The 18,992-nt window shown below is 41.2% G+C and overlaps 1 protein-coding gene across 1 annotated transcript; it reads right to left on the bottom strand.

Annotated features, from left to right (window-relative positions):
- Nucleotides 1-653: 653 nt before the first annotated feature.
- Nucleotides 654-14,351, bottom strand: phyhiplb (phytanoyl-CoA 2-hydroxylase interacting protein-like b). The gene is made up of 5 exons (XM_085369757.1): nt 14,163-14,351; nt 6,284-6,480; nt 4,715-4,889; nt 2,672-2,789; nt 654-1,234 (listed from the first exon to the last, which is right to left on the bottom strand). Exons 1-5 carry the CDS (start codon nt 14,266-14,268, stop codon nt 691-693), a joined length of 1,140 nt encoding a protein of 379 aa, XP_085225883.1. The 5' UTR covers nt 14,269-14,351; the 3' UTR covers nt 654-690.
- Between the last annotated feature and the right edge of the window lie 4,641 nt (nt 14,352-18,992).

Genomic DNA, 18,992 nt, shown 5'->3' with positions numbered 1-18,992 from the left:
CTTTGGTATAAATCAAGATGACTATCGATGCTGCAGCCCTAGAAAATTGTAGTACCAGTCCATGCCACTAGGAGGAGGTAAAAACAATTTGTCAACTGTTCAATGACAATCAAACATCGTAAAAAATGACAATAAAATAAGACAATGTAATCAGAAAAAAGAAATTGTCCACACACACAGTGGGCAGTTAACAGTATATCTATAAGAGCAAGGCATAGGCCAATAAAGTATGGGACAACTGATTTGAGAAACAACAGGAAATTGAAATGAAGCAGCCCATGTTTGTTAGTACAGTTAAAGGGTTTTGTAAGTGTGACTTGCCGGATGAGTAGATGGATCTGTGTCGTCGGTGTCCCAGGTTTACATATTTCAGTCTGCTGACTCCTAAGATATCTTTATGTGTTTCTGTTTTCAACATTAGGATAACCCACCCTCAGATGAGTAGACAATGGTGCAGGTGTCAGAGTGGTGTACCTTCGTCTTTTTCTCCACTCTTCTTTGGGAATGATGGTCTTTTGAGAGTACAGAGCAGTGTCAGAGATATGTTGGTGTTAGCCTACTAAATCTGCTTCATGCATGTGTTGGTCTGCTTCATCAGTACATGTGGACTTCCTTTGTGTGAGTAGAGGTCAGTTACTCCCCCCCCCCCCTCCTACGCTCTTTTTCCTTTTAAACATTCTGCTGTTTCCCCTAGCGTCCCACGCTGATGTTGCAGGTCTTGCAGCTGGGATCCTTCTTGGCATTTACTGTGGAGAGACTCATCAGCTGGTGCCCACTGATCTCTGCCACTGTGCCCAAGGATAGGTCTACAGGCTCTGTGTAGATCACCTCCAAGATGACATCTTGGGCGTGGTGAAACACCAAACCACCATCACCCTCTTCAACCTGCTTGCAGGTAAGGAAACGGTTGTTGGTAATGTCGAGCAAAGGAAGCCTCTGCTTACAAAACTCATCACCCCTTGAGCCTTTCGGTGCTAGAACCAGAATCACATAGTGGTAGGCTGTATACATACAGTAGAAGTCTCCAAAGTACAGGTTGGTGTCAGGGTTGAAGAGCGCATCAGCCCGCACCTCAAAGCGATGGCGACCATACGGGGAATCCTGCGGGGGCTTGCCAGTGTTGAACTCTGTGTTGCAGCTGAAAAAGATGCCCTCCAGCTTACCACTGATGGGAGAGCCATGGCTGCCACTGTTGTCTTTAATAGAGGGCAGCATCCGGTTTTCTTGCGCCTCCCTGAAGTTTGCAAACAAAGGAATGAAATCTGTTTTATTCTGTTTTTGCATTTCTCTGGCAATCAAAGTAGTTTTTGTAAATACTGGAGAGAGTGGCACCAGGTTTTAATTTGGAAATGAAAGAGCAATTTTCTGGAATTTGTAACACATGGGAAATAAACTGAATGCGTAAGATGCAAAACATCTTGAATACTGAGCCTCATAATACAAAAAGTTTTATAGTAATCACATTTAGCTTAGTCCAGTTTGTGTCATTGGAATCCCGGGGGTGAAAATATTCCAATGAGCTGTTTGGTTTTTTTCATTATGACAAACTGCTATAAAACAAAAGCAGCTTTCAGATTAACAACTGAACATTCAAAGCATCTGTGGCAGCTGCATACACTTTCTTCTCCACAGAGGGAATCTGAGCAGCAAAGTCCCAATAATGGAACTGTAATTATTACGGCAATTCATACAGCTATCACTCCAGAGGTTCTTATTATATCCATATTTCAAGCTTTGTCATGGGCTTTATGGACTATTCAGCTCCAACCACAAGTGTTAAGAGCCTCATGTGAGCGGTACTGTCAGTACTCTTACTCGCCACATGATGTCGCAGTTTAACAGGCGCACGGTACACTGTAGCAGCTACAACTCAGCAAAAGGGAGATGACTATCCAGATGACATCATGCTGTGTAGCACCAACAAAAGACTGCCCACAAGCTGTGGCTTTAGTACAGAGACTGTGCTTTGTTAAGCTGTGAGCATTACCTCTGAGGGACAGGGTGATAGGAGAGAAAACAGTCACTCCGTTAAAAGGAGGAGAAAAGAGGCCAAAAGTGGAAGAAAATTCACTCACATGAAACGAGATAAAAATCAGTTCACTCTAGCTGCACAATGCTTCAGTAAACAGTAGTAGACCACTCCAGAGATATCCCTTCTTTTCCTGTCATACTCGTGTTATTTTTGTTTTTCTTTTGACTACATTCCCGAACAACTGCCAGCTATTGTCTGTCAGCTACATGGAGCTTTCAAACAAATCAAAGTGTAGAAGAAAGACCTGGCTTTTCGTTTGATGTGCATGCGTAGCATTGTTTACTGGGGGGAAAAATGGCTGGCTGCTCGAGTACTTATTTCTGCAGATTCATGAAACCAATGCAGCTGAATCTGGTTTTGTTTTGCTTTAGCAGCTGAAGAGCAACACATTTTTCTGATACCATGTTACCCACATGCTTGTAAACTGTATTGTATAAAACATGACCAGAAAGGAGTGAGCCGGAGAAGTTTGCTAGAAATGTGTGTTGCAGTGAGCCATGCAAGTTGGCAGATGTGTTAACCCAACAATATAACAGCCAACTCTTTAGATACAGAATGACATGGAAGCTCAGTTAGGTCCAGGCTTTAACTTCTTTCTTTGTAATGTAATAAAGAAGAAAATCATAAAGTTATGCCCACCTGGCATGATCAAAGTACTCTTTATTCTGGTTTCTGTAGAAGACAGAGAAAGGCAGCATCCGCCCAGCAATGACCTCCGCCTTCTCCAGCAGCTGGTTTAGATGCACTGTGGAGTAATCTGGAGAAAGAAACATTTTTGTAAAAATGATTTCTACAAAAGCAGATTAGAAATCTGTATACATGCTATCAGCATTTTGTCATTAATGCCATTAGTATTAGTAAATGTAAACATTAAAAAAACAAAACGAGACCCACTAGAAGCACCGGTTAGGATGAAATATGAACCATGCATTAAGGATCCTGGCATTTTTCCATCTTTAACTTTTCCATTTAGATATGACTCAGCATGAAGCCCAAAAACATTTTCGATAAATGGATGTACTCAACGGCGAGTGGACTTTCTCCAAAGCATATAAAAAAAATCATGAATGCATTTTCCCCATGGCTATTTTCCCACAGGCACCAAACACATCACCACAGGTAACCGGTTAAAATTCTCAGTACCTTGAATGAAAATGAAAGAAGACATCCGCTTTATCCTGACACTGTAAATGTTTAATGTCAAAAAGGCTGACTTTTATATAGATTGATGGAGCACAAAGCCGCAGCTTTCTACGTGCAGAGGAAAAATGCATTTGACATCGAACTTGTCAAAACACATGTTCGACTGGTTTTGGTGACAGGACGGGCATCTCGTGCCGGGCTCAACAGCTTCATTTAGCATTCTCCTTCTTCAGCTTCTTACTGTGACACAGCTCACACTCTTCACTTGCCTGTCATTCTTCTTCAGATTTAAACTGCCTCTCCTCATCTATTTTATTTGATTGTATAGCTGTTCTACAGGCACTGATAGTCCACCTGTTTGGTCCAGACTGAAATATTTCAGCTGTTAGATAGATTGTCCTAAAATAATGTCTTGATATTACAGTTGCCAGAAGATAAAGCTTACTAATTTTAGTAATTCTATTAATTTTTTAAGATTGGATTTTTGATGGACTTTACAGAATGTTATGTTTTATATTTTCCCATCATCAGGTTATAATATCTCTTTGTCCAATACTTTGATTACATATACTAAACTGGTTATGGACAAATCAAGTGTGTGATCATGAATAAGTTGTATAGTTTTAATGTTTTATTTGGGAATAGAATGGTGTGTATGTGTGAGTTTGGTGATGGAGTTTTTATTATGAATGAATTATGAATTTTTAAGTTTTATGGACAACAGATGGAAATTAGCCCTTGGCTTTAATCTGATATGTTTACATTCATGTAATTTTTTTTTTACATGTATGTTCATTAACATGCACTGTCCTAAATAAAATAAAAACAAATAAATAAAAATAAACTAAAACTACACTAAGAATGAAAACTAGAAGTGAAAACACATTTTAGTTAAATAAAAAATAAAAACTAGAAAAAACTAAAAACTTTTGAAAAAAATGTAAACTAACAATTTTGTGAACTTTGACAACTAATTAAAGTAAAATAAAAATGCAGAGGAAATTAGGTCTAGTGCCCTACTTTTTTAGTAAGTATTATTTTAGTATGGATTAAAAACAAAAAGTCACAAGGAGAAAATAAAAAAACTATAATAAATAACTCTGCTCTGCTATCATGAGTGTTGACGCTCAAGTTATTTGGCACTTCAAAGTGTAGAGAAAGTGAGATGCAACAATCACCCTAAACTGGAATTGGACATCATTAACCCCAGTGATGTCCCTCCTCATCCACCCATGCCATACCTCCCTTCCCCCATCCTGGTCCCCAGACAATGACGTTGAACTCCGAGACCTCTGCATCAGGAGATAAACAGCACAGCTCCTCTCAGCCCTTCTTTGTTATAATCCTTTCCTTCCACTCCGTATATTAGCTTCCCTCTTACCTTCTCCCTCATTAATGCTCTAGCCTTTACTCCATTGTACTCTTCTCTCTTCCATTATCGTTCTCTATAATTAACTCAGGCTCACCCAAAATTAAAGCCAAGACTGATGTCACATATCCTAGAAGTGCATGCATTCATCAAAGCACCATATTCCTCACCAGCAGTGCAGAATTCAATAATTTCGCTCCACTCAGACACGGAGTAGTCCCCATCAGCCTGTTTTGATGCAGTCTGGACAGCCACTGTGTACTCTGTGCGTGGGCTCAGGAACCAGTGGCCCCGGACCGTCATGGGCAGGGGTACTGCCTTGGCCACCAGTTTGGTAGGAACATCCTGGAGGGATGGAAGGAGTAAAAGAGGACAGAGTGGAATGGAAAAAGTGAGTGAGTGTTGGCAGGAAGGAATTAGTCAGAAAGAAACTCCTTATAAAGACACTTGTAGCCACACACATAGATATATTACCCTATGTTACTGGCTGCAGGTAGCAGCCACGGCTTCTCATTTGTGTAAATGTAAACTATACACTTCACCCCCAACAACAACCCCCCACAACCCAAAAATCGGTGGGCCATAGCAGCTCATTGATTGGACCAAGAGCCCCTGCCTAGCAACAGAGTCAGCCCATCAACCCACCGACACTGCTCCTGCGCCAAAATCAAAACATTAGTATGGGGTCGCCTGCTACTCCAGAGCAGAAAGGAGAAACACTCAGTGACACAGCCCCAGCAGTGTGAGGAGGCTGATGACACAAGTCGGTAAGATTATCAAACCAGACTCTTGACTGCGTCGCGAACGAGCTGGCAGAGAAGGCTGTGAGAGCGGTACTAGCCTTTCAGAGCTCAAAGTGACAGCTGACCGTGGATTCTTTGAACAAAACCACCTTGAAATGAGTTCATCTTGCCTCAAGCATGAAAAGGTAAGGTCGTCTTGAGGTAAAACAGTGTCAACACTAATCATTTCTGTTTACAAAGATCAATAATTAGCATTACACTAGATGTTTAGAGCACGGCAACATCTATCTAAAGCACTACTGACAGTATGATAATTAAGGTGAAAAGCTCATTCTTCTGTCAGAAGTAGAAGAAATGTAGAATTAACTGAAGTTTCATCAAAAACATCAAATTGAGCAGAGTTTTTTTTCTAAGCCACAGGTTTCTCAGAAAATTTGAATTTAATACTATAATTTAATTAACTGTTCATAAAATATGAATAGATTTAGGTTTATGGCAGATTATAGAGTATAATTATTAAACAAGAATAATAATGGAAATGTACAGCAGTGGTTTAATATATTTTAATAACTGTTGTGCAAAGTATTGCCTGTATTCATGCAGAACTATACAGCTGTTGCTTTCCTTTGTGCTGGCAAAAATATGAATATACTGCTTTTGTGCAACATGTGTAACAGCTGTCTTATATTGCTCATAGTTGCTGTTGCACACCTCTGGCCCGGAGACCTGCTTTTAAAAAAGGATTCAACCGAAAGGAAACGATTAGCTGGTTAAATAATAAAATGTAAAATTGCTTTTTTAAAAATCATTTGGTTAAAGATACTCTCTTTGCTCTCTTCTCTTTCCCCCTCATCCCTCAGCCGGTCGTAGCAGATGGCTGTGCTGTGCCTGGAGTTTTTCCCTTTCTGCTGAAATTCAATATTTGCTGCCTTTGCTATAACAATAGCACTGAAATCTTTAAATGGTATTTATGCGCCTCCCTTACTTGAGCATTACCTTGTGTTTGAACTTGTTTGAGTTTTTGTTCTCCTTCTTGTTCAGGTCAATGAAATAGTGCGTGATGCGCTCCTTGCTGCGTGCCTCCATGTCCCAGCAGATCTTGAAAGAGTCACAGGTGATGTTGCTAATCTTGATGTTCTGAGGAACTGGGAGCTCCTCCATCTCAGTGATGCTGCCGTCCTGGGATTTACTTCCTGCACAGTCCAGGAGAGGAAAAAAAAGACACCATAATGAAACGATGTGGTTCAAATTTAGTCTAGAAATCCTCTGAATAAACATCAGGTTCTGGTTTACATTTTATACAATAATAGTTGTGTCTCCTAGCACTTAAATTATTTGATGATCTATGTCTGAAGACACATTGACCAGTGACAAATCATCATTATAACCGCATCAAGTCATCAGTACACCTTTAAACCTAACTTACTCCCGCTATACCTAAACATATAGCAGGAATTATTCCACTGGCAGCACACTGGGTAATATAGCCACCATGTCACAGTCACACACAAAAACCTGCTGCGTTACTGACTGCCATATACAGTGTGTTTCCATGGCAACACATCAGTCCCTCTACACATGTACACCTATCAGCTCTCCAGAACATATGCGCCATTAAATATTTTAAATGCTTGAATCCCCTCTCGTCTTGGCACAGATTGGTCTGTTTATGATCAGTTTTAAGGATAAAACACAGCTGTCACAGTGCAGGCCCTGCACATAAGCCCAGAACCATAACATTTAAAATGCCAGTGAATGTCAGAGGAGCTTTTTTCTTTCCTCTTTCTTCTTTAACGGAGGCCCATTATGTCAATTTCCAAATCTATGTTTGTTATCTTGTGCACTATTAGACTCACTTTACATGACTAAAAGCGATCCTTAAATATCTTATTTATCCATCTTTGTTTTTCTGACTGGCTGCCCCTTTGGAAACAAAAGATTCCAGCAGGTGGGTGTGGCTTCTGTGCTCTGGGAAATAAGGAAAATGCAATTCTGGTTTAAGCTACATGCTACATTTTCATACCCAGTACCTAGTGTATTTGACTAAGACAAAAAGCTTCCATTGCTCTCATTCAAAGAAATGAATAAATCTCAATTTTATCTGAGCTGCATAGATGTCACGCACTATAGGCCACTGTAACATGTAGCAAAGGCTTTCTACCCAAAGTGCACAGAGAGGCTAATGAAATGTCAAAACCGGGTTGAATAAGAGCTTTGTAAAATTAGGATGAATATAGACTTTGCGTCACACTATGGGACGCCCACTTGGCACGGCAACAATGTGTTTTCTGTGTATGCTCTGGGGTCTAAACAAGAGTGAGTAAAATTCAAGAATGCGGTGTTTGGGAGTGATTCGAAACATGGTTGGATTCAATACAGTGTCAACAATGGCAGAACCAGTGAAGCATAAAAAACTATCTCTGTTCATCAAATGAGAGGGAGCGAGATAAAAGACTAATCCTATAATTGGTAGTGTGGACACTCCTGCCTCACCTCCATACAACACTAGCAGTAGAGCATCGGTAGACTGATTCATTTTAAGAACCTTTTTTACCTTCTAAAATCATGACTTCTGACCAATTTAGAAAAAAAAAAATCCATTAGGAGGCACATTTATGTCCTTCATCACCACATTAAATCACACCAGACCAGACCCCCTACTTACTTTTGTCCTAATCACTAGTTTCTAATCACAACTAGCTGATTACCATCATCTTCGATTTAAAAAGACCTCCTGTTACACACTTGGGCAAAACTGTTGCTCATTTTAATTAAAACGTAACACATGTTGTGGACTTTAGTGCAAGGACCTTTGCATGACTAAGTTATTGCATTTGGACATAACATTTATTATCTCTACCAACATGTCATGACCCGGACTTTTTTGGGACCTATGGGAAAAGGATCCTGCATATGTAAATATGTAAAGATACCAGATGTTAAATCATAACCCGATCCAGCATGACTGACTGTACGATCATGCTTGGCCCTACTGCGCTTCTTTGATTTGTGAAACCACCTCATCCTATTGCTTTTAAAGTCCATCTCATTATACTTAAACACACTGAGCTGATAGGTTTGGCTCAGACCAGACAGAGAGAGTGAACGGAAGACGTGACGACGCGGACCTTTGACAGAAAACGCTCCACCGAGTCAGCACAGAGCAGACAGTGATGTAAGCACATGAAGCTTACATAAAGTCCCACCTGAGACTTTGTTTGCTGACCTTTAACAGATTCAAGAAAACTACCAGGCCTGTTGTCATTCTCTGACATTCATGTCAGCAAAAGATGAAATATACCCCAAAGGAAGTGAAACAATGGCAAGGATTTCTTATAGATTTTCAAATGTAAAATGAAGCCTGCTTATAAAAATACTGTGCAAATAAACAATTTTCTAATTCTGGCCACCTTCAGTATACAACTGTAAACATTAACCGACATCAAACATCAAAGATGGAAAACCTGCTAGCTCACTCGCTGTGTTGTGCGGAGTAGGTTGCTTGTCCTCTGCTCCCTAAATTGTTAATGTCAACATTGATGTTTTCACTAAAAACTAGACCCCATGCAGGTCTTTGCCCTCCCATCTCTCTGCAACTCCACAATACTCATTTACCTCGTTTACTCTAATGCTCTCCTAATTAACCTGCAGATGAAGAGCATTACACTGAGGCAGTGAAGCTTTCCAAATGCAGTCAGAAATCACCTACAGAACACTATTGAGGCAACTCAGTCACAGTAAAGGTTGTGCTATTAGGGAAAACAAGCTCTGAAAGCTGAAGGGAAAAGGAAATGGTACTAATGTGAAGAGCTATAGACATATATACAGACAATTGACAGGTTAAAAGGAGAAAGAGGTGAAGTTTGGCTTTGAATTGGTTAGGTTGAAGAGTGACGTGTGCAAAATATACAAAAACAAAAAACCCCAAAAGAGGCTAAAATGAATAAATGATATCTAACTGATACCAGCTAATCTAGCTAATCTTGTGTTCACCAGCTTTGTCAGAGCCAGTGTTAAGCTCAGGTCTGAATCCTCTGGGGCTGCAAGAGCACAAGACGAATGATGAAGAACACCAAACGGGATGAAGGTCAGGCGGTAAGGGAGAAAGCAGAACCTTTCATGGCTTTGCTCAGGAAGACTAAAACCTCCTTCCTTTTTAAATTAACGTGCTATGTTTGACGCCAGTGTTCATTTTGCTGAATCATAATTTTTAACACAATATACTGTAATAAGCCGCTGTTATTTTCTGTCGATTTACTCCATTTCCTTATGCTGTTTATTAGGAGGGGGCGAAATTTTGCTTGATCTTTATCAAGCAAGACAAGAGTCTGTTTTGGAGCAAATGCTTGAGAGCTTATGAGCACAGATTACTCATGCTGTGCACATATGCACCGGGAGTTCAAAATAACATGCAAGATCTGTAGATGCACAGCAGAGCACCAAAGAGCAGGCCACGGAAATATCGGCCCTATAGAAAAAACAAAAACAATCTTAAAAGATGAAAAGCCTCAGACGAGTTTAAGAAATGGACCATATTGGTTATTGCCCTTTTACTGTGCAAACAGTCTAACGCCACAGGGAAAAGCAATAGTGCAGAAGGATCAATATAAATCTTGTTAACATGCATACATGGAGCCATCCTAATGGCTCTTTATGGTGGGATTTGTTCCAGTCACACCTGCCTCCAAATTATAAATTACTTGTTGGCACTCTTTACCAGCAAGAGGAAAGTGATTTGATTTCCATTTAGACCATTTAAGCAATGTAAATGAACTCTCTTGGTGGTTGGAGTTTCCATGATGTGAGACTACATTATGCTTCCATTTGAAACTTCTTGAATTCAAAACAAATAAACTTTCAATCAAGTTTAATGATAAAAAAAACAACAACACATTTCTGAGCACTGTATGTCGGATTATTGTTTCTGAGTGCACAAGTAGGTACTCAGACAGACAAGCCTCCTACATTTTAAGTTGCAGTGCTCGATGTAAAATTGATCTGCAGACATGAGCAACACAACAGACACTAGGCATAGATGCTTGCAAAAAAAAGAAAAAAAAAAAATCACGCCTTTGTTCTTCTCAATGCACAGGCTAGACCGGGACAGAGATCATGCTGGGAGTGAGAGAAGCCGCCAACGGAAAAACATCTTTCTCTCAGAGTGAGTTAAACAATGCCCCGTTCATCAGGTTACGCAGTCTATGTTCCACCTTTTAGACATCAGTAAGCCCCCGAACACCAAACAAAGATGAGTAACGATAATTTAATAATGCAGTCTTTAGTTAAGTAGGTTCAAAATCAACAAAATCAATACAGAGGGGTTTTTTAAAGACTTTTCAGAGACCAGAATGAATCATCAGTGCTCATTTGCACAAAATATGAATCTCCAAATCTCAGACTTGTGTTTTTTTACATTTCATGTTTTGAGTTTCTGCAGCGAGGGATTTTTGTATACCAGCAGTGAAAAAAGAAAGAAAAATAAGCATAAATGTTTGCAGTGGCTTTTCAAGGTCAGACGCCACTGTTATCAATGATGCTTTGAAGCATCTCGTAGAGCGGTCAAGTGCAAGTGAATATGTTACACGGTCAATAAGTGACTGCATAATATGTACCTCCAACTCTTGCCAGCACAGTCATGAGACACAACTGCTCACAGTGAACACAGCCAAACTAAAATGCCAGCTTACTCAGATGACGCTGTATGACATAAGGCAGACCTGCTGTTGTATCATGTTGATACATACTGGATAGGCTTTTCCGTGTGTCCACAGAGTATTTTTTAATCACAGGAGTCTATAGCCATTTTCGCAGATGTGAATGACTGGAGCCACGCACCAAAATTAATTTAAATGGATGGCTGCACCGTTCGAGTGAGTGTGTGTAGGAGAAAAGGCCATAGAGAAATGGCTCTGCAGAAGTGTTTTGGATAGAAATTGTTAGTGGATGTAGCTTTGATTCCAAGAATATGTCTGTATGACCACAAGGAGCATCGCTACTTTCACTCATTGACTCCAGCCCTGCTCGACTGTGACACAGCATGTTTGAGCTAATAAAAAATGAACATAATGAAACTTTATATCTTTGTTCCTATTTCAATTGATCATTTTAGCATTCTGAAATTTACTGTTAGAAGTAAACACGTGACTGGTGATAATGTCAGTAATTTCAAAAAGGGTTTGTCAGCTGTTGGAATAAGAAAAAAAATTCAGTTGATTGAGCTAGAAAAAAAAAAGAAATTGCTTGATTTAGGAGGACAACAGCTATCTTTATAAAGACTTTCAGTCCTTCACTGCCAGCTTGATCTCAGAACAATTTCATGATGTTCTCAGGTCCACTGTCAAGGGATTAAAAATGCATCCATGTATTGACTTATCAGTGCACCTGTCCATTCTGGAAATGCGCATGCTAGTATGTTACCGCTGTTTCAGAGAGATTTCAAAGAGCACAGTCACACTGCTTAGTTGCATTAATAGCAGCCATCCATCATGGCAACTTCATCACATCAGCGGGTACGGCACAAAGGCCATGTGAGACATGCAGCGTGGATTTGATTACGTTCTGCAAATGCGTATTAACTGTGGATATAAAATCAAAATGGTGGTCCTTGTCAGCCTTACAGGGGTTGGTGACAAATTTATCCAGCACAGCATCGGGGGAGCGATCCATAGACTATGGAGAACACCAGCAGACAAACTCTGCTCACATGAGCTGATGCTGTGACTTGTACTACTCTTCATTCTCAGCAAAACTTGCCCCACACCCACCTACTCATGTCACAGCCCCATCACTAAACTGAACCATTAACACCCCGTCTAAAACTGGACACACAGAAACGACTTGTGTCCGACCATTCCTTTTGTGCACTGAAATTCCCAAACAGTCTTCACTGTGTTGGAGAGTGCCCTTTCCCACAGACAGTAAGCCTACTGAAGCTATATGCACCCATCTGCTGGGTCAGCATAGGCATAGAAGCCTCTCATCTGATAATAAAATATTAATGATTTGGAAGATAAATTTAGAAAGCTGTGGAACAGTGAAATGAATGCGGACCTTGAGAAAAATGTACGCATTGATTGGATAAGATAACAATCCATTTCCAGGAAAGGTAAGAGCGAGTGATCCAGTCTTTTAGAAAGGGTGTGGCTGGGACAGTGCAAACTATATAATATAATATAATATAATATAATATAATATAATATAATATAATATAATATGAGGCTCAGGTGATAAAATTCAGAGACTGGGAAAAATCTACAAACCATTCTTAAAAAAGAAAGAAAGTTATCCAAACAAGCTGAAATCTGTAGTTTTACAGATGTGCTCCACCTTAATGTGGCAACACTAAATATTTATGGGAGTATGAAGATAATCTGCACAAAAATCCATACATAAATTGTTTTTTCCTAATCTCTTCATGAAGTTCAAGTTTTGTCCACAGTACTCGGGGCGTTTGTTCCTATCAGACACATTATAAACAGTTTCAACTAACCCATTGACAATACTTGTACAAGAACAACTACTTGTCCTGAAGAATTCGCACAGAAGGTGGACATTGTCACTGTGTTGCTTCATAAACAGAGTATGTGGGTGTCTCAAGGACACACACAGATAATATTTACACTGAGTAGCCTTCTTGGAAACTAAGAAAGTGGCTGTTTTGGCTCAGCAGTAAACCTGCAGCACAGAAAGCACAAAGGCTAGCACAGTGATCATTTGAAACGGGCAGCATCGCGTATATACCGTTTAGAATCAGCTCTAAGGGGTATACACTCTGGCAGCTAAAAGATTTTACAGTGACCGAGGAGACTTAATAAAGATACATCACTGACACCTTGGATGCCCTAACCAGCCTGTGTACACATACAAATCAATCTGGCATAGAAACTTATGAAGAAAAAAAATGAACCCAATTACACAATGAAAAGGTGTGATCATATTTCATGTGAATTAATTTCCAATCTTAATTAAGAGGCACCTCTGTGAGCAGGAGTCTTGACGCAGATGTGGAATTAGCGCTGTGTAATTGCACTGATGGGTGTGTAGGGCTGCACCGCCTGAGAACACATGTGGGTGCAGCCATGTTTCTGCCTCTCATTCTCTCCTGATGATGACTTGCCTTTTTTCTTTCCCCACCATTCAATTCGCGTCGGGGTTAAGCCTCTTCGTGCAGCTACTTGTCAATTTTCGCATTACAAGCCTGGTTTATGAAGCCTCGTTTTCTATGATGGGAATAGTTTCAGCTCTTCGTTTAATGATAAATATTCGGAAAACTTTTGATTCGAAGAAGTGAGCCACAGACAACACACAGCACGGGCGCAGCTGGAAGACTTGATGAATTATAAACGTGAGCGCAGGGGAGACTTTTATGGGAACTGGGGGTGGGATAGCAACTAAAGAGCGTCTCGTTTGTAATTATAAAATTTGCAGGATGACATGCAGTAAGTGAGCATACATGGGAAAAGGCAGCTCCTTTGGAAGATGGAAGAGAATTAGCGATTAAAGGCGGGGTGGCAGCCGGCCTCTGTCCATGTCTGTGGTGCTGAAATCAAGACACTCATCATTTAGACTAAGATTCCTGCCTCCAAGTTAAGCAGTACACATTCATTTTGAGCCAAGACCTTATTGCCACTGTAAAGACGCTCAGCTATTCCGAGCACGCACAAGCGCACCATCCATTCATCCATCCGAGGAACCAGCGGAGCCAGCTGCCCCTATTACTGCCACACAATAAGGGTACATACAGCACGCAGAGACAAACACTGACAAACTGACTGCATGCCTGCAGCGACTCCGAAACTAACAAAGCGGCCTAATGCACTGGCGTTATGCGGAGATATGTCAGCACCCCAGTGAGAAGCAGACAATCCCCCCTTACCATCTCGTTCGCATAACTGTATGGCGTCCAAGCTTAGGTCCTTGATCATCCCCTCGCAGGGACTTAATGGACTGCTGATGTTGTGCGCCAAACCTGGTACCTCCATCTCTGCAGAAGAGCCTGGATGATGTTAGTAGTTTAAATTTCGTCCACGGGTTTTGCACAGCAGAAGGCGTCCGTCCGCGGTCGTTAAGGGGTGGGAAAAGAAAGAGAAAGAGAGACTGGTGTCCAGTCAGTCGCTCGCAGCTCTCCTCTGTCTCTCTGGGGTGGTGCGGCTATTGGCGCGTCAGCGGAATCGTCACGGGCGCGAGCAGCACACGCCGCCAGTTGCAAAATGAGGCATGGCAGCTTTTGCGGGGATCCGTGAACGTATATCACTGTATGTATTTATCTTGTTTCACACGCTGCCAAAAGCAGAAGAAGCTTCTGAGCCTTCAGAGCCACAAGTGTGCGCGCGCCCGTCCTGTATGTTACGCCGCCGCGGGACAGTTGAGCATGACTAGTTCAGCAGATTAGCGCAGAGACGTTCTGGAAATACAATGGCTTCTTATGTAACCAGATTAGCTCGGCGTTCCTTTTCCACGTTAGGTCCCTCATCTAAACGGTCCACGCGCTCCCGTTCTTCCCCATTTCACGTTTAACGTCATCCCCAACGAGGCTCTCACATGTCCTTATTTGGTGAGGTGTAGTCCCCTTTTTGTGCAGGAGCGCAGGTGCAAGTGGTCCAGGCGGTAATGAGCAGTGGGACGACTCTGACATGCTGCAGGACATAACGAATGACCAGGCTTACCTCTGCTTTTCCATTTAGGTGACGAATCCTCTCGCTCTTTAGACATGTTGGCGCATAATAACATATCATAGCCAGAAAACCACACTTTATACTGGGTGTGGGTGTGTAATTATCTCCATTAGACCTCTACACCCTTTTTTATCAGTGCCTCCCAGGAACAGGAAGGTCAAGTGCAGGCGTAGACCACACTGTGGCTAAGCAAGGCTTCAGGCTGCCTTTAATAACAGCATTTGATTATACAGAAGTTGTGGCTCATCATCATGGAGTCATTCTCATTCTTATATCTCCTAAAGCAGTCTTCCCTCGTCTCCATGCTCCACATGGGAGCATCAGACTGAGGAGGTGTCACTTTCTATTTGTTTTTGTTCAAGTGTTATACAAGAAGCCCGGAGGAGAGGCCAGAGTGCTTATCTAGTCAGCGGACAACGGATTCTGCAGCTGTGTCTATTCCCCCTCTTGAGTCATGGTGCTTAAAACCACAAAAAGAGGGAGGGAGTGCAGTGAACCGTATAGAGGAGAGTCACCCTAACTCTTCTGGGGAAACACACTGTCACAGCATCATCATCATCATCTCTGAAGTTGAGACAGACAAGAAAAATTGTAGATTAACAAAACTAAAAAGGGGGAAATAATAATAATGTTTGATTTGCCTGCAGGAAAGTAATTGGCTTGCGTTTTCATGCAGCTTGAAGGATTAAAAAAATGGGGTTGTGGCGGGCAGGCAAATTAAAGTCCTGATAAGCTCATAATCACTATGGCATTCAGATTCAGTAGGAAACATATAAGGCGCACCACTAAAGCCTTGAACATATTCCACGCTTGGATTCCACTAAGGCTCACATTTCCTGCCAGGGATACACAGTGCATTTAAGGTAAAGGTCAGCATCCTGATCACTCCCTGCAAACACACTGCAGTGTTCTGGGGAGAAGATGCTGCCACATTCACCTTAAAAATTTAAATTGGAGTTATTTTTAGTATGCCTTTAAGTGGATGAAAGCCATGCGTAACATTATATATTTGCTATATGACATGACTTGACAGTTGCCCCCCAGCTGTGTAAAGAGCATTACAGTGACATCCATGGATTAACAACACTGCATTTGTTTAAATGCCCCCCACACCCCACTGGTTTCAGAAACCAGATCATTGAAAGTCCATGTGCAGTGACTAAATCATAAACAAAAACAAGTAGAGCACACCTAATAGCCCTAAATGCACAAGCTTCAAAAAGCCTAATTGCTATATGTCATCATCAATTTCCCTTTGTTGCCCTGTCTCCCTCCCCCCACACCTCTTATGTCCCTCCACTGCCTGCTGTGCTGATCTGCTTTGAGAGAGGAGGAGCAGGATGGGGAGGGGGAGGGATGAGGCTGACCAGTTCTGGAGGATTCCTTCTCATTCTACCTCCATCCATCCTTTCCGCCACGCCATCTCTCCACCCACCAATATCCCCTACAGGGTGAGTCGTCCTGTGTTAGCATCAGTGTTTCCAGTAGAGCTGCAGGAGGATGAAAGAAGGCAGTGTAACACACACACACACACACACACACACACACACACACACACACACACACACACACACACACACACACACACACACACACACACACACAGCCAAATCTTTTCCCCTTTCTTGTTCCTTTACTAACATTCTTCCTTTAATACTTTTGCCTCTTCAGTTCTACTTTGTCAATTGTCTACCATTTTTTCCTCTCATTTGTTTTCTCATTTTTCTGCTCCACTCCAAATCTTGCAGTGCCATGCAGTGTATGTTTGTGTGTGCACACTATAGGCCATAGTGTACACTGTATTGGCAGTCCACTCTCATTTGCTCCCTCTGCTGTGTTTAGAGGCCAAGTGAACACACAGTGGCAGATGGAGAAATAGCGGGGAGAAAGGTGCAGTGAGAAAACAGATCAAATAGGTGTGAAGATTTTGAAGTGATAAAGAAGGCGGAGCGACCCATATGCAGACGTCTCTATAATTATATTTAATGCCTCTGCATCTTTCGGCATCTCTTACACAGCCGCATACACACAGTCTCAGAGGTCAGTTAAGAGGCAGAATATGGAGTGCATGGGCAGACCATTTTACATTTGCAGAAAACAATACCAAGTCACCACTGTGTGTGTGTGTGTGTGTGTGTGTCACATCATACCACAAAGACATTTATCTGGCGTTTCAGGGCAGCAAATGAAGCATGTCATTGATTTACAGTGTGAAGTCTGGCCTTGGTGTAGCTGCAGCTTGATTGATAATGGATCTGTGCTTATGCGTTTTCTCCGGGGGCCCAGTTCAATTCCACTTTATCTAAGATTATATGAAATTCAAATGAAGTTCATTTATACGCCGAAAGGCCACAATGAAATCAGGGGAGACCAATTAAAAGCCGGGTCCAAATGTTATTAATAAAATGAATTAATTGGGTGTGCAATGCAGGATAAGCATGAAGGAAAATAAGCTTATTTGTTTTGCTGGAGAGCTTCGCATGAGGAGGATAAACATGTATAGCTGCAGAGCTAGAGGCTCATTAACTATAGCTTAACACAAAGACTGGAAACAGGGAGGAGCAGCTTTCCTCCCTCTGACTGAAGAAAGAAAAACCCACCTATCATCGTCTATAATGCTCACAAATGCAGTCATATTATTTTGTTAATTTAACCAACTATGCCCATATTTCAAGGCATGATTGTTTTTTGACTTTCACATTATTATGCCAATGTTTCAGCTTGTTAGTTGTCTTTTTATTTCTGTTTGTATGGAATAAAGCGTAAACAAATGAGCATAAATGTGTTGTTTACTGAGGTGCTGCCAAGTGGGTTGGTTGTGCTTTGTTATCAATGCTTTCCAGGAATGACAGTTTACAACCTTTAAGTGAACCAAACTAAAAAAACATAACAGAAATGATATTTGTATAGGACCTTTCAAGACTAATATCACAAAATGCTTTACAACAAAATACTAAAAACTTAAAATGTTCAAAAATAGATTTTTTAAATTGGTGAAAAACAGGAAAACTTTGACAGACCTTCAAAAATCCTGGAGACCTGTTGCTCAAGACCACTTAAAAAAATACAATTTAGTCTGGCTTCTTAAAGCAAAGTAGAAAGAAATGTTCTTGTGACCGTTTTCAACATCGGTGATGCAGATGCTCTGACATACGGGTCACTTTATATGATGGAGAATGAGCTCACAGAAAAAGAGCTAGACTTATCAGGCACCATAATGTCCACTGGATAAGAGCCAGGTATGGTGAGGTAGCAACCGAGTCACAGCTACTCTAATTTACACCTTTCCTGCAGAGGCAAGCTGCCCATGAGAACAATATGTGAAGCTGTGGACTCTGGTCTTTTGACGGGGATGCTGCCAGGATGCTGAATAAATGCAGGGTTGGTTAGTGATAACAAAAAAAAACAAAAAACTTCTTTCTCTGCAATTTAGCTGTCCCTCTCTCACCCTGTCTCTCACAATAGCACATGAAATTGAAATTAGCCACGCTGGGCAAAGGGAATGATTGCCGACTGTGCTGCACACACAACTACCCATAGTGCAATTGAAAAGACTCTGAAATTTTGCAACTACTAGCTTTTCTCTAGAGCGCTAATATCCTTTATGAGATTAAATGTAGGTGAATTTGTTTCTGCCGAATCCAGATACATTCTCTTCATGATGGGACCATTTTCTTAGATAAGACCTAGATTTAATTATAGGTGTGATCCGTTTGTCATGTCAGCAATTGGCAGCAGACAGCAAAAGGAATGTTTTCATAACATCCTTCCTACACATTACCCCGTGAGTTTCTCACTTGTACATACCAGTATTTACATCTCATTCAATATTGTGATGTTATAGAAACCACAGGTGCTTTACAGACCATAGTTCAGTGGCACCACCTGTTAAAGGGCTCATTTGAGATGGATGAGTGACTCCCTCTGTCTATGTGGCAAACAGCTGAACATTAATTTGCTGCCATAATCAGAAGAGAGGCCTGGAGATGGTTTTTTTTTTGAGCAATAAAATAAAAACGACTGAAAACCGA

This window comes from Diplotaxodon limnothrissa, linkage group LG13 (genome assembly GCF_057381915.1).
Source record: "Diplotaxodon limnothrissa isolate DT_005_m linkage group LG13, D_limnothrissa_male_GT1.1, whole genome shotgun sequence".
In the NCBI taxonomy this organism is placed as follows: domain Eukaryota; kingdom Metazoa; phylum Chordata; class Actinopteri; order Cichliformes; family Cichlidae; genus Diplotaxodon; species Diplotaxodon limnothrissa.
The sequence above is the reverse complement of the archived record's forward strand: the minus strand, read 5'-3'. Positions and strand labels throughout refer to the sequence as shown.